A 16,910-nucleotide genomic window follows, 5' to 3' on the forward strand; every position below is an offset into this window, starting at 1 on the left:
TATTAAGTCTAATCACTCTCCTGTATAGGACTATTTAAGAGGAAGTGGTTCTTTTATCTTATAAACCTGCTGAGGAGCTAAGTCAGTGTCATCACTTCAGAGCTGGAAAGCTTTCTTTGCCACTTTGAGAACACCTGGTTGTCTTCAACATACTACATTAATTTTGCTTTCTTTAAAATATAAAATGAACAGAAAGAAAATGTGGACTTTTTTCATTGTGGGTACTGATTATGGTCTTTAAAAGTATGTTTTTCTTTATATTGACCTGACTTTAATGTTAACTATCAGTCTTGTCAGGACTCTGCTTCTGTGATACTTATTCATTTACCTATATAAAATAAGAAAAAGACTTACTTAATGTTCTTTTATTGAAAATTTAGAGTAGAATTGCTAATTTGCTAAGTGACTTAAAATATGTATAATATTTATTCATATATTTTATGTCTATATTCTGTTTAATTTTATTTTAAAAGTAAAAATTTTAATGCATATTAATGTTAGCTTGTTCTGTTTCTTCCATACTCAAAGGATGGCTTAAAAAATATATTTAGGGATTTTTTTTTTGTTGTTCACTTTGTTTCTTAGCTTAAAACATATATTTCAGAATGTGTGAAGCACACATAATTAAATCTAATATGGACTTGAATTTCATGTTGGACAACACTGAGCTTGTTTTCTGTGCCAAATTTTTGATGGCTTAGTCTCTGCATACTTTCCACCATATCAAACAAATGGTGTGTCTAAGTGAGGGCAAAAAATAACAGATATTTCATGACATACTAGTTTAAGAACTTTTTTTTTAATGAGCTTGAATTCATACGCCCAGTTCCCTCCTGAACAGCCATGGAGCTTTCTCTTTCCTTTATTATGTTATACACATTCTTTGCAAAAATGAATGCTATCCAGTTGTGTAACTTTTAAAGCTTTTAAATTTTATTTTGTGTTCTAAAGTGAAACTTTTTTAATATCTGGGCTTTCTTTCTCTCTCCTTTCCTTATATAATTTCACATATCTGTTACTGCAGAGGTAGCCTAAGTTTGGATGATTTTCGGTAAGTCTTGAGACAGCATGTGATTTTTTTTCTATATAAATTATCTGTTTAAGTTCAGAAAGTATACCCAAAATAACTTAAGTACAACAAAAAGGGAAAAAAGAAACACTGCTATTACTACTGCCTTTATATCAGCTATTTGAGATATCCTTTTATTTATTTATTTAAAAACGATTTAAATTCAATTTAGTTAACATATACTGTATTATTAGTTTCAGGGGTAGAATTTAGTGATTCATCAGTTGCGTACAACACCCAGGACTCATCATATGCTTTCCTTAAGGCAGCATCATCCAATTACTCCATCCTCCAGCTACCTCCCTAGTTTGTTTCCTGTAGTTAAGAGTCTCTTATGGTTTGCCTCCCTCTCTATTTTCATCTTATTTTATTTTTGGGCTATCCTTTTATTTTATTTTTTTAAGATTTTATTTTATTTGAGAGAGGGAAAGAGAGAGAAAGAGCAGAAGCAGGGGGGGAGGGGCAGGCTCCCTGCCAAGCAATGAGCCTCATGTATCTGAGGACCCTGGGATTGTGACCTGAGCCCAAGGCAGAGGCTTAACCTACTTAGCCACCAGGTGTCCCTAGGATATCATTTTAAAATCAACCTCTAATTTGATTCTAGATATCTCCTTTTTTTTTTTTTTAAAGATTTTATTTTATCTATTTTTTGAAGTAAACTCCACACCCAAGGTGGAGATTGAACTCACAACCCTGAGATCAAGTCTCATGCTCTACCAACTGAGCAGGCCAGGGCCCCCTGGATATCTCCTTTTTGAAATAGCATGATATATGTCATAAAATAAAAATGTCAGTTTAAAATAAAATGATAAGCTAGTATCCAGCTGTTCAAAGCTATTCTTTTTTTTGTTATTGGTTTTGCTATATTACTTTAAAAATAACTTGTGTTTAAAGAACTTTTTTTAAAAGCAAGAAGTACAGTATTTGTGTATTTCTGGGGATAATCAGAAGTGAGATTTTTGTTTTTGATAATCAGATTTCAAAAAGCCCAATTTTTTATAATCTATCTAAATTCTAGAGATTTTAATAATATTTTGTTAACATTTTCATAATTGGTTTTGGAAACACTCTATCAGAGAGAATTGTGTTTATAGTTCTGGATTTAAAAAAAAACACTGATTGGATGCTTGTTTAAATAATCTTCTACATTTTTTTAACTACTAACTGCTTATTTGGGTCCAGTTTTTTTTTTTTTTTCCAAGATTTTAATTAATTAATTAATTAATTAGAGAGAGAGAGATCACAAGTAGGCAGAGGAGCAGGCAGAGAGAGAAGGGGGAAGCAGGCTTCTCGCCAAGCAGAGAGCCCAATGCAGGGCTAGATCCCAGGACCCTGAGATCATGACCTGAGCTGAAGGCAGAGGCTCGACCCACCTAGCTACCCAGGCGCCCCGAGTTTTTCCAGTTTTAAAATAAGTTTGATTTGCTCCTTAGACATGTAAACAAAATGCACATGTCATTAATGTACCAGGCATATTTGAAACTTGATCAATTTATTTTTATTTCTGAAATTGTTGCATTATTTCAGTAAATAAATTTTTCTTTTAGGAATAATAGCTATCTATTAAGTTAAGCACCCAAAGCAAACTTTTTAGGATTTAAAAATAGTCATTTTTGTTTGGGTATCTGTTGTTCAGGCAACATTACATAATGAGCATGAGTTTTAAACTGAGTAAAAGTTCTGCTTTTCTTTGTTGAAACATGGCACAGTAGGCTGTTATGGAGGAAGTTTTTGCTGTGTTTTGGCTTATTTTTTGTTGTTGCTTTCCAGCTTTTCTGCTTTTAGAAATTTATTTTTGAAAAAATTATGAAACCAACATTTAATATGTGATGTCAGAGCAGGCTGCTTCCTTAGGCTACGTTTGCTTATGTTTATTGCTAACCATTCCCTTTGGCATTTTCCCCCTTATCTATTGCATTTTATCTTTTTTTTTTGTTACTTTGAAGATTGATACTTTTTGTTACTTCACATATTATACTTCATTCCTCTTTTGAGTGTATGATTATAAAGTTGAAATTTGCTTAAAAATTTTCAGTCACAGAGGACAGAATTTTTTTGTTAAGGTCTGTCTAAAAATGAAGGACTGAGAAGGTCATAGTTTTATATATTTTTTCTGTTACACTATGTTATTCTAGCAGTACAATTCTAAATCAATACATTTTTTTGAATGTTGATCTTAACCACATTTTTTATGCGATTTCAAAATATGTATGGTAGTAAGAACTATGTACCACTAGGGGGCTCTCATATCTTAAACATTTTAGTTCAGTTAATGTTTTAAGTAGGTGAATTTCAAACATTTATTAGTGAATATTGCCCCATTTGTTCCTACCCCCAAATTTAAACTTTAAATGTTCTGTCACTTTTGACTTCTGAGATGTTGGGACGCTGTCTATGACTAAGAACTCCAAAAAGTTATGTTAGTTCTATCTCCAGTTTACCCTTTTCACAGCTATTCTTATTGCTTAGAGTAAACTAGACTGTCGTGATAATTTGCTATGAACTTGATAAATTTTTGTTTAATGTTTAGGAGCACCCAGAAAAGAGGAGAATCATTTGGAATCAGCAGAATAGGTAGCAAAATTAAAGGAGTATTTAAAAGTACTACAATGGAAGGAGCTATGTTGCCTAATTATGGGTTAGCTGAAGGTGAAGATGACTTTGTAAGTAAAAATTCTTCAATTTAATATATGTATGAATTCAGACCTACAATGGCATAAAAATTGCTTATTTTCTATTTTCTCTCTCCTTTATTTTACTTATTTTAGACTCCTTTTCTATCCCATATTTTTTTCACTAGTTATTATAGTTTCATGGTGCTAATATAATTTGTAAAGATCCTGAGCACTAAGTTAACTGCTTGTTAAGGCAAGGATAAGTTTTGCTTAGCTGCGATAGATCTGATAGACAATTTACCATCTTGTAGTTAGGCTTTTACTTTGTATCCTGATCTCTTTTTTTTTTTTTTTTTTTAAGATTTTATTTATTTATTTAACAGAGAGAGAGAGAGAGAGAGAGAGAGTGAGTTCACAAGTAGGCAGAGAGAGAGGGAAGCAGGCTCTCCGCTGAGCAGGGAGCCTGATGCAGGATTGGATCCCAGGACCTTGAGATTATGACCTGAGCCGAAGGCAGAGGCTTAACCCACTGAGCCACCCAGGTGCCCCTTGTATCCTGATCTTAACTCTTTCTAACCATCTGGTCCAGGCAGACAGAATTGTTGATAAATCCCCTTACTCCTTGATAACTCAAACTGTGATTGATGTATCAACACCATCAGTATTACTTGGGAGCTTATTAAAAGTCCAGAATCTCTGGTTCCATCTTAGACCTATGGAACCAGTTTGCATTTTAACAAGATTTCTGGTAGATTTAGGAATCTGCACCTTACACCCACCATGCAGTTTTATCTCTGTGATCATTGCACATGCTCTCCTTTGAATTCCCTTCCATTATTTACTTAGAAAATTCATCCTTAACATTCAGAATCCAGCTGCTTCCCTTAAGTCCTTACTTGGGTCCTCAGGTAGAATTGAACATTTCCCCTTTGTGCCTCTTGTTAGATCACATGTGAAAGCATGGACCCAAAAGTTGTATTTGAAATTATATGTTTATGATTGTTTACCCTACCAGTCAGTTCCATAAAGACAGATACTGTCTCATCTGTGCTTTTTGTTTGTTGAACAAATCTTTATTAAACAGAGTTCCTGGATGCTTGTTTTGCTCCTTAATGACTGAGCAGTGGGGATAAAAGGATGATTAAGATAGAGACTTTGACCTTAAGGGATTTACTAACCTGGATATCAAAAAGGATGGATTGTAGTGATTGGATTGGCAATGACCAAGAAGAAAGAATAGGGGAGGGAAGAGTATATAAACCTGTTTTTCCTCTCACTCCTTCCTTTTGACCTTTGTCCCATTGCATGATGAATTGTTAAGGAAATTCATTGATTCTTCATAATTTAAGTGGAAGAAAATATTAATTCTTTTTTTTCCCTTCTTAGGTAATCCAAATATAACATTGTTTTTTCTGTTTATGCTCTTGTGTTTTTTTAAAAGTATGGGTAGAAGAAAGACAGTAGACCAGAGGAGATAGTCTTTTTTCAAAATAATGTTTACTTATGTATTTTAAAAATTTTAAGCATATTATAGACTTAGTTTTTATTTTATTTTTATTTTTAAAAAAATATTTTATTTATTTATTTGACACAGAGACAATGAGAGAGGGAATACAAGCAGGGAGAGGGAGAAGCAGACTTCTGTGTGAGCAGGGAGCCCTATGTGGAGCTCGATCCCATGACTCTGGGATCATGACCCGAGCCGAAGGCAGATGCTTAATGACTGAGCCACCCAGGCGCCCCATCTCAGTTTTTTAATAATATGGAAAAGTGGAAACAAATTTAAAAATACCACCCATAACCCTGCCACTCAATAAGCACTTCTGTTAACGTTTTGGTGATTTAAAAAACAACAACAACAAAAACCCTTTCCTTTCTCATCCACATAGATTAGGCTACATTATGTATGTAGGTTGCTATCCTACTCTCTTCCTACTTCATATTACAATGAAAGCATTTACCCATGTTATTGTGAACTTTTCAAAACATAATTTTGTTTGGGAAGATACACTTCTTATTTTTTATTTTCTGTGATTACTTGATACATAAGCTGTTTTTGTTTTCGGGGTGTGTGTGTGTGTGTGTGTGTGTGTGTGTGTGTGTTTGCTTTAGGAATAGGAGGATAGTCTTTTTAGAAAACTGAGAGAGTTCTGTTTTATAGTGGCCCGAAGAAGAAGAAGATTCTTGATTTTGAAGCAAAGATAGTGGTAAGGAAAAGTAAAGAAGAGAACAAACTAACCTCTAATACTCTAAAAGAGCAGGTGTGGGTGAATAGACTATTGACCCAGACGAAGGTGGTATCAGTTAGGATTTAGAGGGCACTGTGCTAGGTTTTTTTTTTTTTAAGTTTATTTTTTTAAGTAATCTCTAACCCCAACGTGGGGCTTGAACTCATGACCCCAAGATCAAGAGTTGCATGTTCATCCAACTGAGCCAACCAGGTGGCCCAGTACTGTGCTAGCTCTAATCTGTGGGACGTTGAGAAATCTTTGTCTTGTTGAGGAAGTTTAGGGGAAAGGGAAATGGCCAGACTCCTACTAAAGTGGTGTGTAATTCACATTTGGAACTTAGAAGATATTTCTTTTAGAAACCTTGATGTGATCACTTGGTGGCAGTGCCTCCTTACAATGTGACCTTGGATAAGTTTCTTAATTTTATTGTGACTTGGTTTCCTCACATGTGAAATGGGGATGAAAGTATCTAGCTTAGGTAAGGGTGTTGTGAGGATTAAACCAGTAATATGCACGAAACACTTAGCACAGTGCCTAGCATATGGTAAGCATAATAAGCACTGTACAGTATTGTAATAGCATCAGTTCTTTTAAATGTATGAATGTAAATTATGGATTAGATTGACATGTGTATGCTGGCCTGGGAACCAAAGTTCACTGCATAAAATTGAATATATTTGAAAGTGTTTATCTGTCCATGTTAAGAACTGATTTGCAAATAAACTTCTGGAATATAATATGCCCATTGGTATTTTGGCAGTTATCTTCATATAGTAAAAGATAATAATGAGAAACATTAGATTTCCTAAGGAAACGGGGGACATCTTTTTGCTTCTTATCCTCTGCCACCCTTATTCTCCATCCTTTTGGTAGAGGGAAGATCTATATGAAAACAAAAAAGTACTTTATTTTCTTTTACATTAAATCTTGGTTTATAATATTAACTTACTTTCAAATAATATTAAAGGAAGCCCTGAAAATTCTTTAGAAAAATACTGTTCTAGGGACGCCTGGGTGGCTCAGTTGGTTAAGCAGCTGCCTTCGGCTCAGGTCATGATTCCAGCGTCCTGGGATCGAGTCCCACATCGGGCTCCTTGCTCTGCAGGGAGCCTGCTTCTCCCTCTGACTCTGCCTTCCACTTTGTCTGCCTGTGCTCGCTCTCGCTCGCTCTCTCTCTGACAAATAAATAAATAAAATCTTTAAAAAAAAAAAAAAAGAAAAATACTGTTCTAGAGATTATTCATTAAACTTTTTTGATATAAATACCATTTAAATGGTAACAGTAACAGTAATACATTTTAAACAATTTATCCTTTGTTTCATGGATATTTTTATGTTGCTAAGAATTTTATTTTCTCATTTTGTTTCTTAGGTTGAGTTTGGGAGACTTTTTATTTAAGAATGTCTATTTTTCTTTTTTAAAGTAAACTCTACACCCAACATGGGACTTGAGCCTATAATGTTGAGATCAGGAGTCATGTGCTTTACTGACTGAGCCAGCCAGGTGCCCTATTTTTGGTGTTTAGTCAGCTTGTTAAACAAATTATCTGTCATTTTATGATCAGTTACCCTTCTGATATCTCAGAAGCTTAATCCATTAACAAAAATACAGTTGTAATAGCCATAGAAAATGCCACTCTGTACCTCAGGTTCAAGTAGTGGAGTGGGCATTTCCATCACACATTATTCTCTCTGTTTTTCTTTCAGTTATATAAAGAGATAACCTTGTCACAGAAAAGGCAAAAACCAATTCATACAATCTGTTTTTATAGTTTCTTTTTTTCCTTTTAGGACTTTAAGACTTTTTCTTTTTAGTAGGGTATTAAGAGGTCCTTTTAAGATCACTAATAGTCTTATTAGAGATTATAGAAAGCCATTTTAGGACAAGAACAGAAAAGGTAATTGCTAAGGGATTGTTTGGGGGAGGGAAGGAATTCACTTAGACAAGAGGTGACTGCCAGGTGTGGAGAAAAGGTAGAACTGAGAGTGAAGATAGGTTGCTAAAATTCTGGAAAGAAATCTTCCTACTACTCATTTGCCCTGAGTAGACTATTCAGAATTCTCTTCAGTGTGCACAGTTTTTGACTCATTGTCTTAAAGAAGTATGTTCAAGGGGCGCCTGGGTGGCTCAGTTGTTAAGTGTCTGCCTTAAGCCTGGGTCATGATCCCAGGGTCCTGGGATCAGTGGGAGGCCTGCTTCTCCCAGTTATATAAAGAGACAAGGTTATCTCTTTATATAACTGAAAGAAAAACAGAGAGAATAATGTGTGATGGAAATGCCCACTCCCTGCTTGTGTTCCCTCTCTCTCTGCTAAATAAATAAATAAAACATACAAAAGTATGTTCAAGGTGGATGTGTTTATCTGTAACATTTTGTCTTCTTTAACATGAGTTTGAGATGTATAGGTGATCAGGTTTCTTAATGTGTTAATTCAGAGGTTCTCTTTTAATTTAATGAAATACAGTTTTTCCTTCTTTCTGTATGTATATTTCTAGAACATGTTTAAAATTTTTAAAAAAATTATTCAAATAATATTTTTAAATACTTCTTTAAAGCATATATATTATTAAAATTTTAGAACCAAGAGATAAAAAAGAATTCTATGGAGGTGGGTCCCTTTCAGGTCATTTTTCATTTTTCATATTACTTAGCTGCAGTGAATATAGTTATACTTGTGCCTTTTCCACAGTTTAAAAAAAATTTACTTAGAATAAATATTTTTATTAGATTACATTTCCAGAAATGGAATTATAGCTCTTCCTTAGCTTACAGTGGTGATTCATTCTGATAAATCTGTTGTAAGTTGAAAATGCATTTATTTATTTTTTTTAATTTTACTATTTTTTAAAAAAATTATTTATTTGACAGAGATCACAAATAGGCAGAGAGGCAGGCAGAGAGAGAGAGGAAAAGAAGCAGGCTTCCCGCTGAGCAGAGAGCCCGATGTGGGGCTCGATCCCAGGATCCTGGGATCATGACCTGAGCCGAAGGCAGAGGCTTTAACCCACTGAGCCACCCAGGCGCCCCAATTTTTTTTTTTAATTTTAAAAGGTTTTATTTATTTGAGAGAGAGAAAAAGAGAGCATGTGCACAAGTGGTGGGTGGAGGTAGAGGGAAAAGCAGACTCTGCTGAGCAGAGAGCCTGACGCAATGCTAAAAATGGCATTTAATACAACTAGCCTACTGGACATCATAGCTTAGCCTAGCCTACCTTAAACAAGCTCAGAACACTTCTATTAGCCTACAGTTGGGCAAAATCATCTAACACAAGGCCTATTTTATAATAAAGTGTTGACTATCTCATGCAACTTACTGAATACTATACTGAAAGTGAGAAAGAATGGCTATTTGGGTACAGGATGACTGTCGGTGTAATTGGTTGTTTACCTTTGTGATTGAGTGGCTGAGAGCTGTGGCTTGCTGCCACCGCCCAGTATCAAAAGAGATTATCACACAACACACTGTTAGCCTCGGAAAAAATAAAAACTCAAACTTCGAAGTATAGTTTCTACTCAATGCATATCGCTTTGGCATTACAGTAAAATTGAAAAATCATAAGTTGAATTGTCATAAGTTGGTGACCATTTGTACTTAGTTAAAATTGTTCTGTGACTCTCAATACATATCAGAGTGAAAAATATCAGTCCATTAATTTTTACTTCTTATTACCATAGTTAAATGTTTTTCTGTATTTGTATATTTTCAATATCTTTAATCTCTGAAGTGCCTATTTTCTCTTTTCTATGGAATTTTCATATGTAGGTGATGTAATAAAACCTGGAGTTGATGCTAGTAATTTGTTGTTTTTAATTTTTAATTTTTATATTTTTAGTAGAAAATTTGGTATCACCTAATTTCAAAAGTTTTGTATTTGAAAATTACAGAATTTATATGGATATACTCTTTATAATTGTATCTTGTGTGCTGTAGGTCTAAAGGACCTGGGTATACTACATTTTTCATGATGATTTTTTTCCAGATTGAAGAAGGTATTGTTGTAATGGAAGATGATTCTCCAGTGGAAGCTGTGAGCACACCTAATACTCCCCGAAATCTTGCTGCATGGAAAATTAGCATTCCATATGTAGACTTTTTTGAAGATCCTTCCTCTGAAAGGAAAGAGAAAAAAGAGAGAATACCTGTGTTTTGTATTGATGTCGAAAGAAATGATAGAAGAGCAGGTAGGAAGCTTTATGAATACCTTTTTTTAAATTAACATATAATGTATTATTTGCTCCAGGGGTCTAGGTCTGTGAATCATTAGGCTTACACATTTCACAGCACTCACCATAGCACATACCCTCCCCAGTGTCCATCACCCAGCCACCTTATCCCCGCCCTACACCCTCCAGTAACCCTTAGTTTGTTTCCTGAGACTAAGGGTTTCTGATGGTTTGTCTTCCTCCCAATCCCATCTTGTTTCATTTTCCCCTCCCTAACCCCAACAACCCTGCACTCTGCCTCTCAAATTCCTCATACCAGAGAGATCATATGATAATTGTCTTTCTCTGATTGACTTATTTCACTTAGCATAATACCCTGTAGTTCCACCCACATCATTCCAAATGGCAAGATTTTTTTTTGATGGCTGCATAGTATTCCATTACACACACACACACACACACACACACACACACACACACACCCCTACCCCACATATTCTTTATCCATTCATCTGTTGATGGACATCTAGGTTTTTTCCTCATAGTTTGGCTATTGTGGACATTGCTACTATAGATGTTAGGGTTGCAGGTGCCCCTTCAGATCACTACATTTGTATCTTTGTGGTAAATCCCTAGTTTGCTTGGTCATAGGGTAGCTTTATTTTCAACTTTATGAGGAACTTCCATACTGTTTTCCAGAGTGGCTACACCAGATTGCCTTCCCACCAGCAGTGTAAGAGGGTTCCCTTTTCTCTGCACCCTCGCCAACACCTGTCATTTCCTGACTGGTTAATTTTAGCCATTCTGACTGGGGTGAGGTGGTTTTGATTTGTATTTCCCTGATGCAGAGGGATGGTGAGCACTTTTTCATGTGTCTTTTGGCTATTTGCATGTCTTCATTGGAGAAATGTCTGTTCTTATCTTCTGCCCATTTCTTATTGGGTTATTTGATTTTGGGTGTTGAGTTTGATAAGTTCTTTATATATTTTAGATACTAGCCCTTTTATCTGATATGTCATTTACAAATATCTTCTCCCATTCTGTCAGTTGTCTTTTGGTTCTGTTGATTATTTCCTTTCCTGTACAAAAGCTTTTGATCTTGATGAAGTCCCAATAGTTCAGTTTTGCCCTTACTTCCCTTCCCTTTGGCCATGTCTCTTAAAAGATGTCAATTACTCTGTATTGACATGATAAAGATTTAGGAATGATAAAGATTTTTCCATTTCTAACTTTTAAGTGTGGCTGCACTTCCAAAAGCTAAGTGTCTGAACAGAAAGTTCAGTGAAGGCTTAGGATTGTCTAGGTTATCTCTAGTACCATTTAGCTAATTAATTTGTTCAAACAATACATAATGAGTAGATGCGTTTGAGACATGTTGACAATGCAACAAAGCATTTTGTGTAATGTTCTTTTAATGGTTTTGCTGCCATCATCATTAGCCATTACACTTAATTGATGAGGAGTAACACGTATAGCAATGATTCAGGTATTATACCAATTTCATTAAGACAACATTTCTCCTCTGTTGTGGGCTAATTAGAATTTATAAAAATATGATAAAACAGTGTGATCATTTTTCCTCATATTTTGCTATCTTTTTTCTTTTAGTTGTTTAGGTGTGAACTAAGAGAGAAGGGGGTAAATAGTGTCCTTTACAAGATAACTGTCACCACCCTGGGTCTTGTCTAAGAAGTGGGGGCGTTCAGTGTAAGCAAAAGCAAATCAAAGTTGTCCACATGTTGGGAATGTTAGAAAAATGAAGTTGAACTTAGGAGGAGGGAATTGTCTTGTAAAAGAAGGAAAAAAGTGGCAGTGTTAGGGAATGGTTTTGAGAGATGAGTGACTAAGTATTAACATGAAGGTCAGTGCTAATAATTCCCCCCCTTTTTAAAAAAAAAAAAGGTTTTGAAAATTTTTCTTAGAAGCTAATCCTATTTCAGGAAATAAAACATAGGATTAGGAAAGGAAGAATGCTCGAAGTAGCTATCTATGATTTTTCCTGTTATAACTAGGTACCAGACAGGGTCTTGCACTGTCCAGCCAAGAGTCAGTGCCACTTGATTTTGCTTTTGTTGCCATTCAGTCTTACCTGTTGCTTTACTAGCTGTGTTCTAATAAGCAAAGCAAACCATTGTTGATACTATAGTCTGATTTCAGTTTCAAACATAGTTTTTTGTTCGTATCTTTGTCTGCTGTTTCATGATTGGCATGTTAAGTGTCAGAAAGAATTGAAAAGAAATACTGTAGTTTCTGGGTTCAGCTACTTCTGTGCCTAGTATTTGAAGTCTGGCTTTTCCCACACTGTTCTCGTTTCTCAGGAAATTATTTTAAACTTGACTTCAGATATAAGTAAATTTATGTGAGCATGTAACACATCCTTTTCAAAGGTTTATATATGATATACTTTTAAATATACTTTGTTTTTGTCTTTTGGGAAAGCATTATTAATTTTTGTGCTTTATTTTTAGAAGTTTTCCTTAAAAATTTAACCATAAAATTTAAACTAACAAAAGGATCTTAAAACTAAGGATTATTTTTCTCAACAGTGCTGCAGACTTTGACTATCAATGTAATGTGCTTTTAGGAAGTTATGGCCCATGAGGGAAAAATAGTGCATCATTTAAATACTGTGCTGACTTTATAATGTAGCAAAATAACAATTTTAGGATTTTAAAAAACAAAACTAAGAAATATGATGTAGATCTTTTAAGACCAGTGTTGAAGAAGAAGAATTCAGTTTGCTTTTAGATTGTCACTATATCATGTTTTTTTCCTTTTTAAAGTTTTTATTTATTTGAGGGAGAGAGAGACTGAGCAGACTGAGCATGAACAGGGGAAGAGGCAGGAGAGAGAGAAAGGGAGAGGCAGGCTCCTTCCTGAGCAAGGAGCCTCGTGTGGGGCTCTATCCCAGGGCATCATGACCTGAGTTGAAGGCATATGCCGCCCAGGGGCCCCATCATGTTTTTTTCTAAATACAGTCTTTGTTTTTGGGTTATTGTGATTTTGGTTGATTTTATACATTGCATTTCCAAATCTGTGCTAGAATGACATTAGATGCTAATAATAGCAGTTAACATTTTTGAGGTGCTTACTCTCTGCCATTCAGTCTACAGAAGTGATTTAGTTCATTATTTTATGTAATGGGTACAATTATTTTTATTCTAAGCAACCGAAGGCACAATGAGGTTAAGTTATTTGTTCAAGTTCACATAGTAAACGGGGGAACTGGGGTTGGAATAGGTGGTCTGACCCAACTCATTCTGTAAACCGTTACTTTGTACTATTCAGTTTGGTAGGCACTAGCCACATGTATCAGTGAAAATTAAATTATATTAAAATTTTTGTTCCTTACACTAGCCACATTTCAAATGATCAGTAACTACATGTGGTTAATAGTTACTGTATTAATGCAGATAATATAAACCATTTTCAGAATTGCAGAAAGTTCTATTGGATAGTGCTGTTCTGTACTTTTTTAGATCTGGACAAATTGGTAAAGATTTGAGAGACCCAAAATTGATTATAAGGTTTTTTGAAATACATTATTTATTTCTGTGACATTTTAAAAATTAATAATAATTGCATTATTTTTTGAAATTTGTCAGCTCTGTGATTCTGTTGTAGAAAACTATTTGTTACTGAGATAACTTCATAAATAGGTAAAAATGATCAATTTCTTAAGAAATTTAAAATTAAAATATGGGATAAAATATATTAATGTGATGTTAAGAAATAATAAATTGACACTGGCATAATTTTTAATAGTAGTTTATAAAATTATTTATTACTTACTGTGTATTCATTCATTTTACAGTTGGGCATGAGCCTGAACATTGGTCTGTCTATAGAAGATACCTAGAATTCTATGTACTTGAATCAAAACTAACAGAATTTCATGGTATGTTGTTTTTGTATAAAGTGTTACATTGTAGCATTAGCTTTCTTGAACAAACTGTTGAACTAGATTAAGTTTTTTTTTATTTTAAGTAATTATATCAAGAAAATGTAACAGTGACACTTGTGTACACTGCTATTCATAATAGGAATGTACTGTTTTTAACTTATTTTTGGCTTATTTTTTAACAGTTTTTACAATGCATATTTATTGCTTTTTATTTTTTATTTATTTTTATTAAAAAAATTTTTTTTAAGATTTCATTTATTTACTTGACAGAGATCACAAGTAGGCAGAGAGGCAGGCAGAGAGAGAGGAGGAAGCAGGCCCTTTGCAGAGCAGAGAGCCAGATGTGGGGCTCCATCCCAGGACTCTGGGATCATGACCTGAACTGAAGGCAGAGGCTTTAACCCACTGAGCCACCCAGGCGCCCCATTTATTGCTTTTTCAATAATATTAAAATTTAAAAGATAGCTATTCTTTAAATGTATTTTAGAAAAGGTTTTCTTTCCAATTGAATTTTTGTTTATCTCAATGTGACAGAGAATTTAAACCAGGAATTTCAGAGTTGCTCTGTTCTTTCACCATTTTTCTTGATAAACATGTTTGCTTTGCATCAGTGCAAATGTTTTGATTTAGCTCTTAGAGTTGGAAATAAAACTTGTAGAGTAATATTTCTTTTAAAGATAGATCAGTCAGAAAAGGGGAACACTGTTCCTTTTAGTTCTTCCCCTCACCTTTTAGTCTCTCTTACCCATTAATTTTAGTTAATGCCAGGGATGTAGTTATGAAGTATTTACAGTCATTTTGTATGTTTTGTGTATATTTCTGTATTCATTTATTTATGAGATAGAGTGCAAGTGAGCACATTAGGTGGAGTGGGGAAGGGGCAGAGGGAGAGTGGGGGAGAAAAAGAGAATTTTAAGCAGGCTCCATGCCCAGTGTGGAGCCCTATGTGGGGCTCGATCTCACCATCCTGAGATAATGACCTGAGCTAAAGTCAAGACAAAGTCAGACATTAAGCTGACTAAGCCACCCAGGTACCCATGAATCTTTATTTTAGAGAAGCTTTATGGAGTGTCCCTGATTCAAATTTAGGTTGGTTCTGAATTGAGAAGGACAGGACAGGACCTTTTTTACCCTTCTTTACTAAAAGCAAAACCCACGATGAAGAGATTATTATAGGATGATAAAAAAATACAAGGTCGCATTCCAAACTCTTTGCTTAGATTTTGAATTCGTACTTGTCTTTAAATGGTTTTCTCTTTACGGCGCCTGAGTGGCTCAGTTGGTTATCTGCCTTTGGCTCGGGTCATGATCCCAGGGTCCTGGGATGAGGACCTGGCTCCTTGTCAGTGGGAAGCCTGCTTCTCCCTCTGCCTGATGCTTGTGCGCTCTCTTCCTGCTTGTGTGCTCTCTCTCACACACATAAATAAAATCTTTAAAAAAAAAAATGGTTTTCTCTTGGTCTCTGCCAATCTTAAGCAGTACCATCCTTATCTCCTATCTCTGAGAACTTTTCCCTTGGGTTGAGAGAAGACCTATAATCAGACTTTAAACCCCTAGATGAACCGAAGTTGGATTCCCAATAATATTTTCCTTTTTGGTATTTAAATTTCTGAAGTCATCCCTGTTTGAGAAAGCATGCCCATGGTTTTTTTGGTTTTTGTTGTTGTTGTTTTAAGATTTTTTTTTTTTTTAATTTGACACAGAGAGAGAGAGAGACAGAAGGAGTGGGGGGAGGGGCAGAGGGAGAGAGAGAATCTGAAGCAGGCTCCGTGCCCAGTGTGGAGACTGATGTTGAGCTCAATCTCATCACCCCGAGATCAGGACCTGAGCCAAAACCAAGAGTTGGATGCTAAACCGACTGAGCCACAAGGCACCCCATGTCCATGATTTTTAAACTTTGTTTTTAATCCTGTGTTTAATCTTGTGTAGTATTAGCAACATGCTACCTTTTTTTTCCCCATGAGAATAGGTATTTTTCTTTGTAAGATTTTGTCTCATTGAATCCCACCGTCTTCAAAATAATCTCATGGTATTTTTTTGAGGCTTTTTTACTAATAGTATAGAATGCATAAATAAATCTGTCAACAGAGTTGGTGATCAGTTTGGTTATTAGTAGACTCAGGTTCTTGGGTCTAGACTTCTGACTTGAAGCTTATGGATTTTGTCAAGAATAATTAATTATGTAATTTACGTTTAAAAAAATATTTTATTTATTTACCTGCCAGAGCGTGAGCAGGGGGAGCAGCAGAAGGAGAGGGAGAAGCAGACTCCCCACTTAGCAGGGAGCCCAATGCGGGGCTTGATCCCAGGACCCTGAAATCATGACCTGAGCCAAAGGCAGGTGCTTTACGGACTGAGCCACTCAGTTGCTCCTTGTCCAGGTTATTTAAAGGATAATGCCTCATCTCTATAAGAGGGAGCATTATGAATCTGAATTTGCTGTAGTAAATTATAAATCAGGTTTTTAAAATAGTAGTAGAACGTAGTAATAACTTTCATATATATTGATTTCAGGCACATTTCCTGATGCCCAGCTTCCTTCCAAAAGGATCATCGGCCCCAAAAATTATGAGTTCTTAAAGTCAAAGAGAGAAGAGTTTCAGGAATATTTACAGGTACAATATCAACTCAGTTTAAAACGTTACTAATCATACAATTGTCTAATTTGTCTTTTTATCTTTTATGTATATATATTTTGTTTTACAGATACCTGTCAGTGTGGGTTTCTAAAATTCTTTTAAGATAGTTTTTTCCATGTGAAAATGAATTATTGTGAAAAGTACTTTTTAGGGGTTCCTGGATGGCTTAGTCGGTTAAGCATCCAACTCTTGATTTCAGCTCTGGTCATGATCTAAGTAAGGGTCATGAGATCGAGTGCTATGTCGGGCTCCACAGAAGCTTGTTTAAGATTCTCTCTCTTTCCCTCT

General features: G+C 35.1%; 1 protein-coding gene across 12 annotated transcripts in view; it reads left to right on the plus strand.

Moving 5' to 3' along the window:
* Positions 1-16,910, plus strand: part of SNX14 (sorting nexin 14) — a 99,825-nt gene that overhangs the window by 53,071 nt on the left and 29,844 nt on the right. For 6 of the 12 annotated variants that reach the window (XM_082730660.1, XM_082730662.1, XM_082730664.1 and 3 more), the window contains exons 16-20: positions 1,025-1,051; positions 3,600-3,732; positions 9,896-10,097; positions 13,894-13,977; positions 16,498-16,598. In XM_082730660.1, coding sequence (XP_082586786.1) covers positions 1,025-1,051; positions 3,600-3,732; positions 9,896-10,097; positions 13,894-13,977; positions 16,498-16,598 — 547 coding nt within the window. The remainder of the gene's footprint in view (positions 1-1,024; positions 1,052-3,599; positions 3,733-9,895; positions 10,098-13,893; positions 13,978-16,497; positions 16,599-16,910) is intronic. The other 6 variants (XM_082730665.1, XM_082730668.1, XM_082730659.1 and 3 more) reach the window with 1 other exon arrangement.

The sequence above is a fragment of the Mustela nivalis genome (assembly GCF_964662115.1).
Source record: "Mustela nivalis genome assembly, chromosome: 5".
Classification (NCBI taxonomy): domain Eukaryota; kingdom Metazoa; phylum Chordata; class Mammalia; order Carnivora; family Mustelidae; genus Mustela; species Mustela nivalis.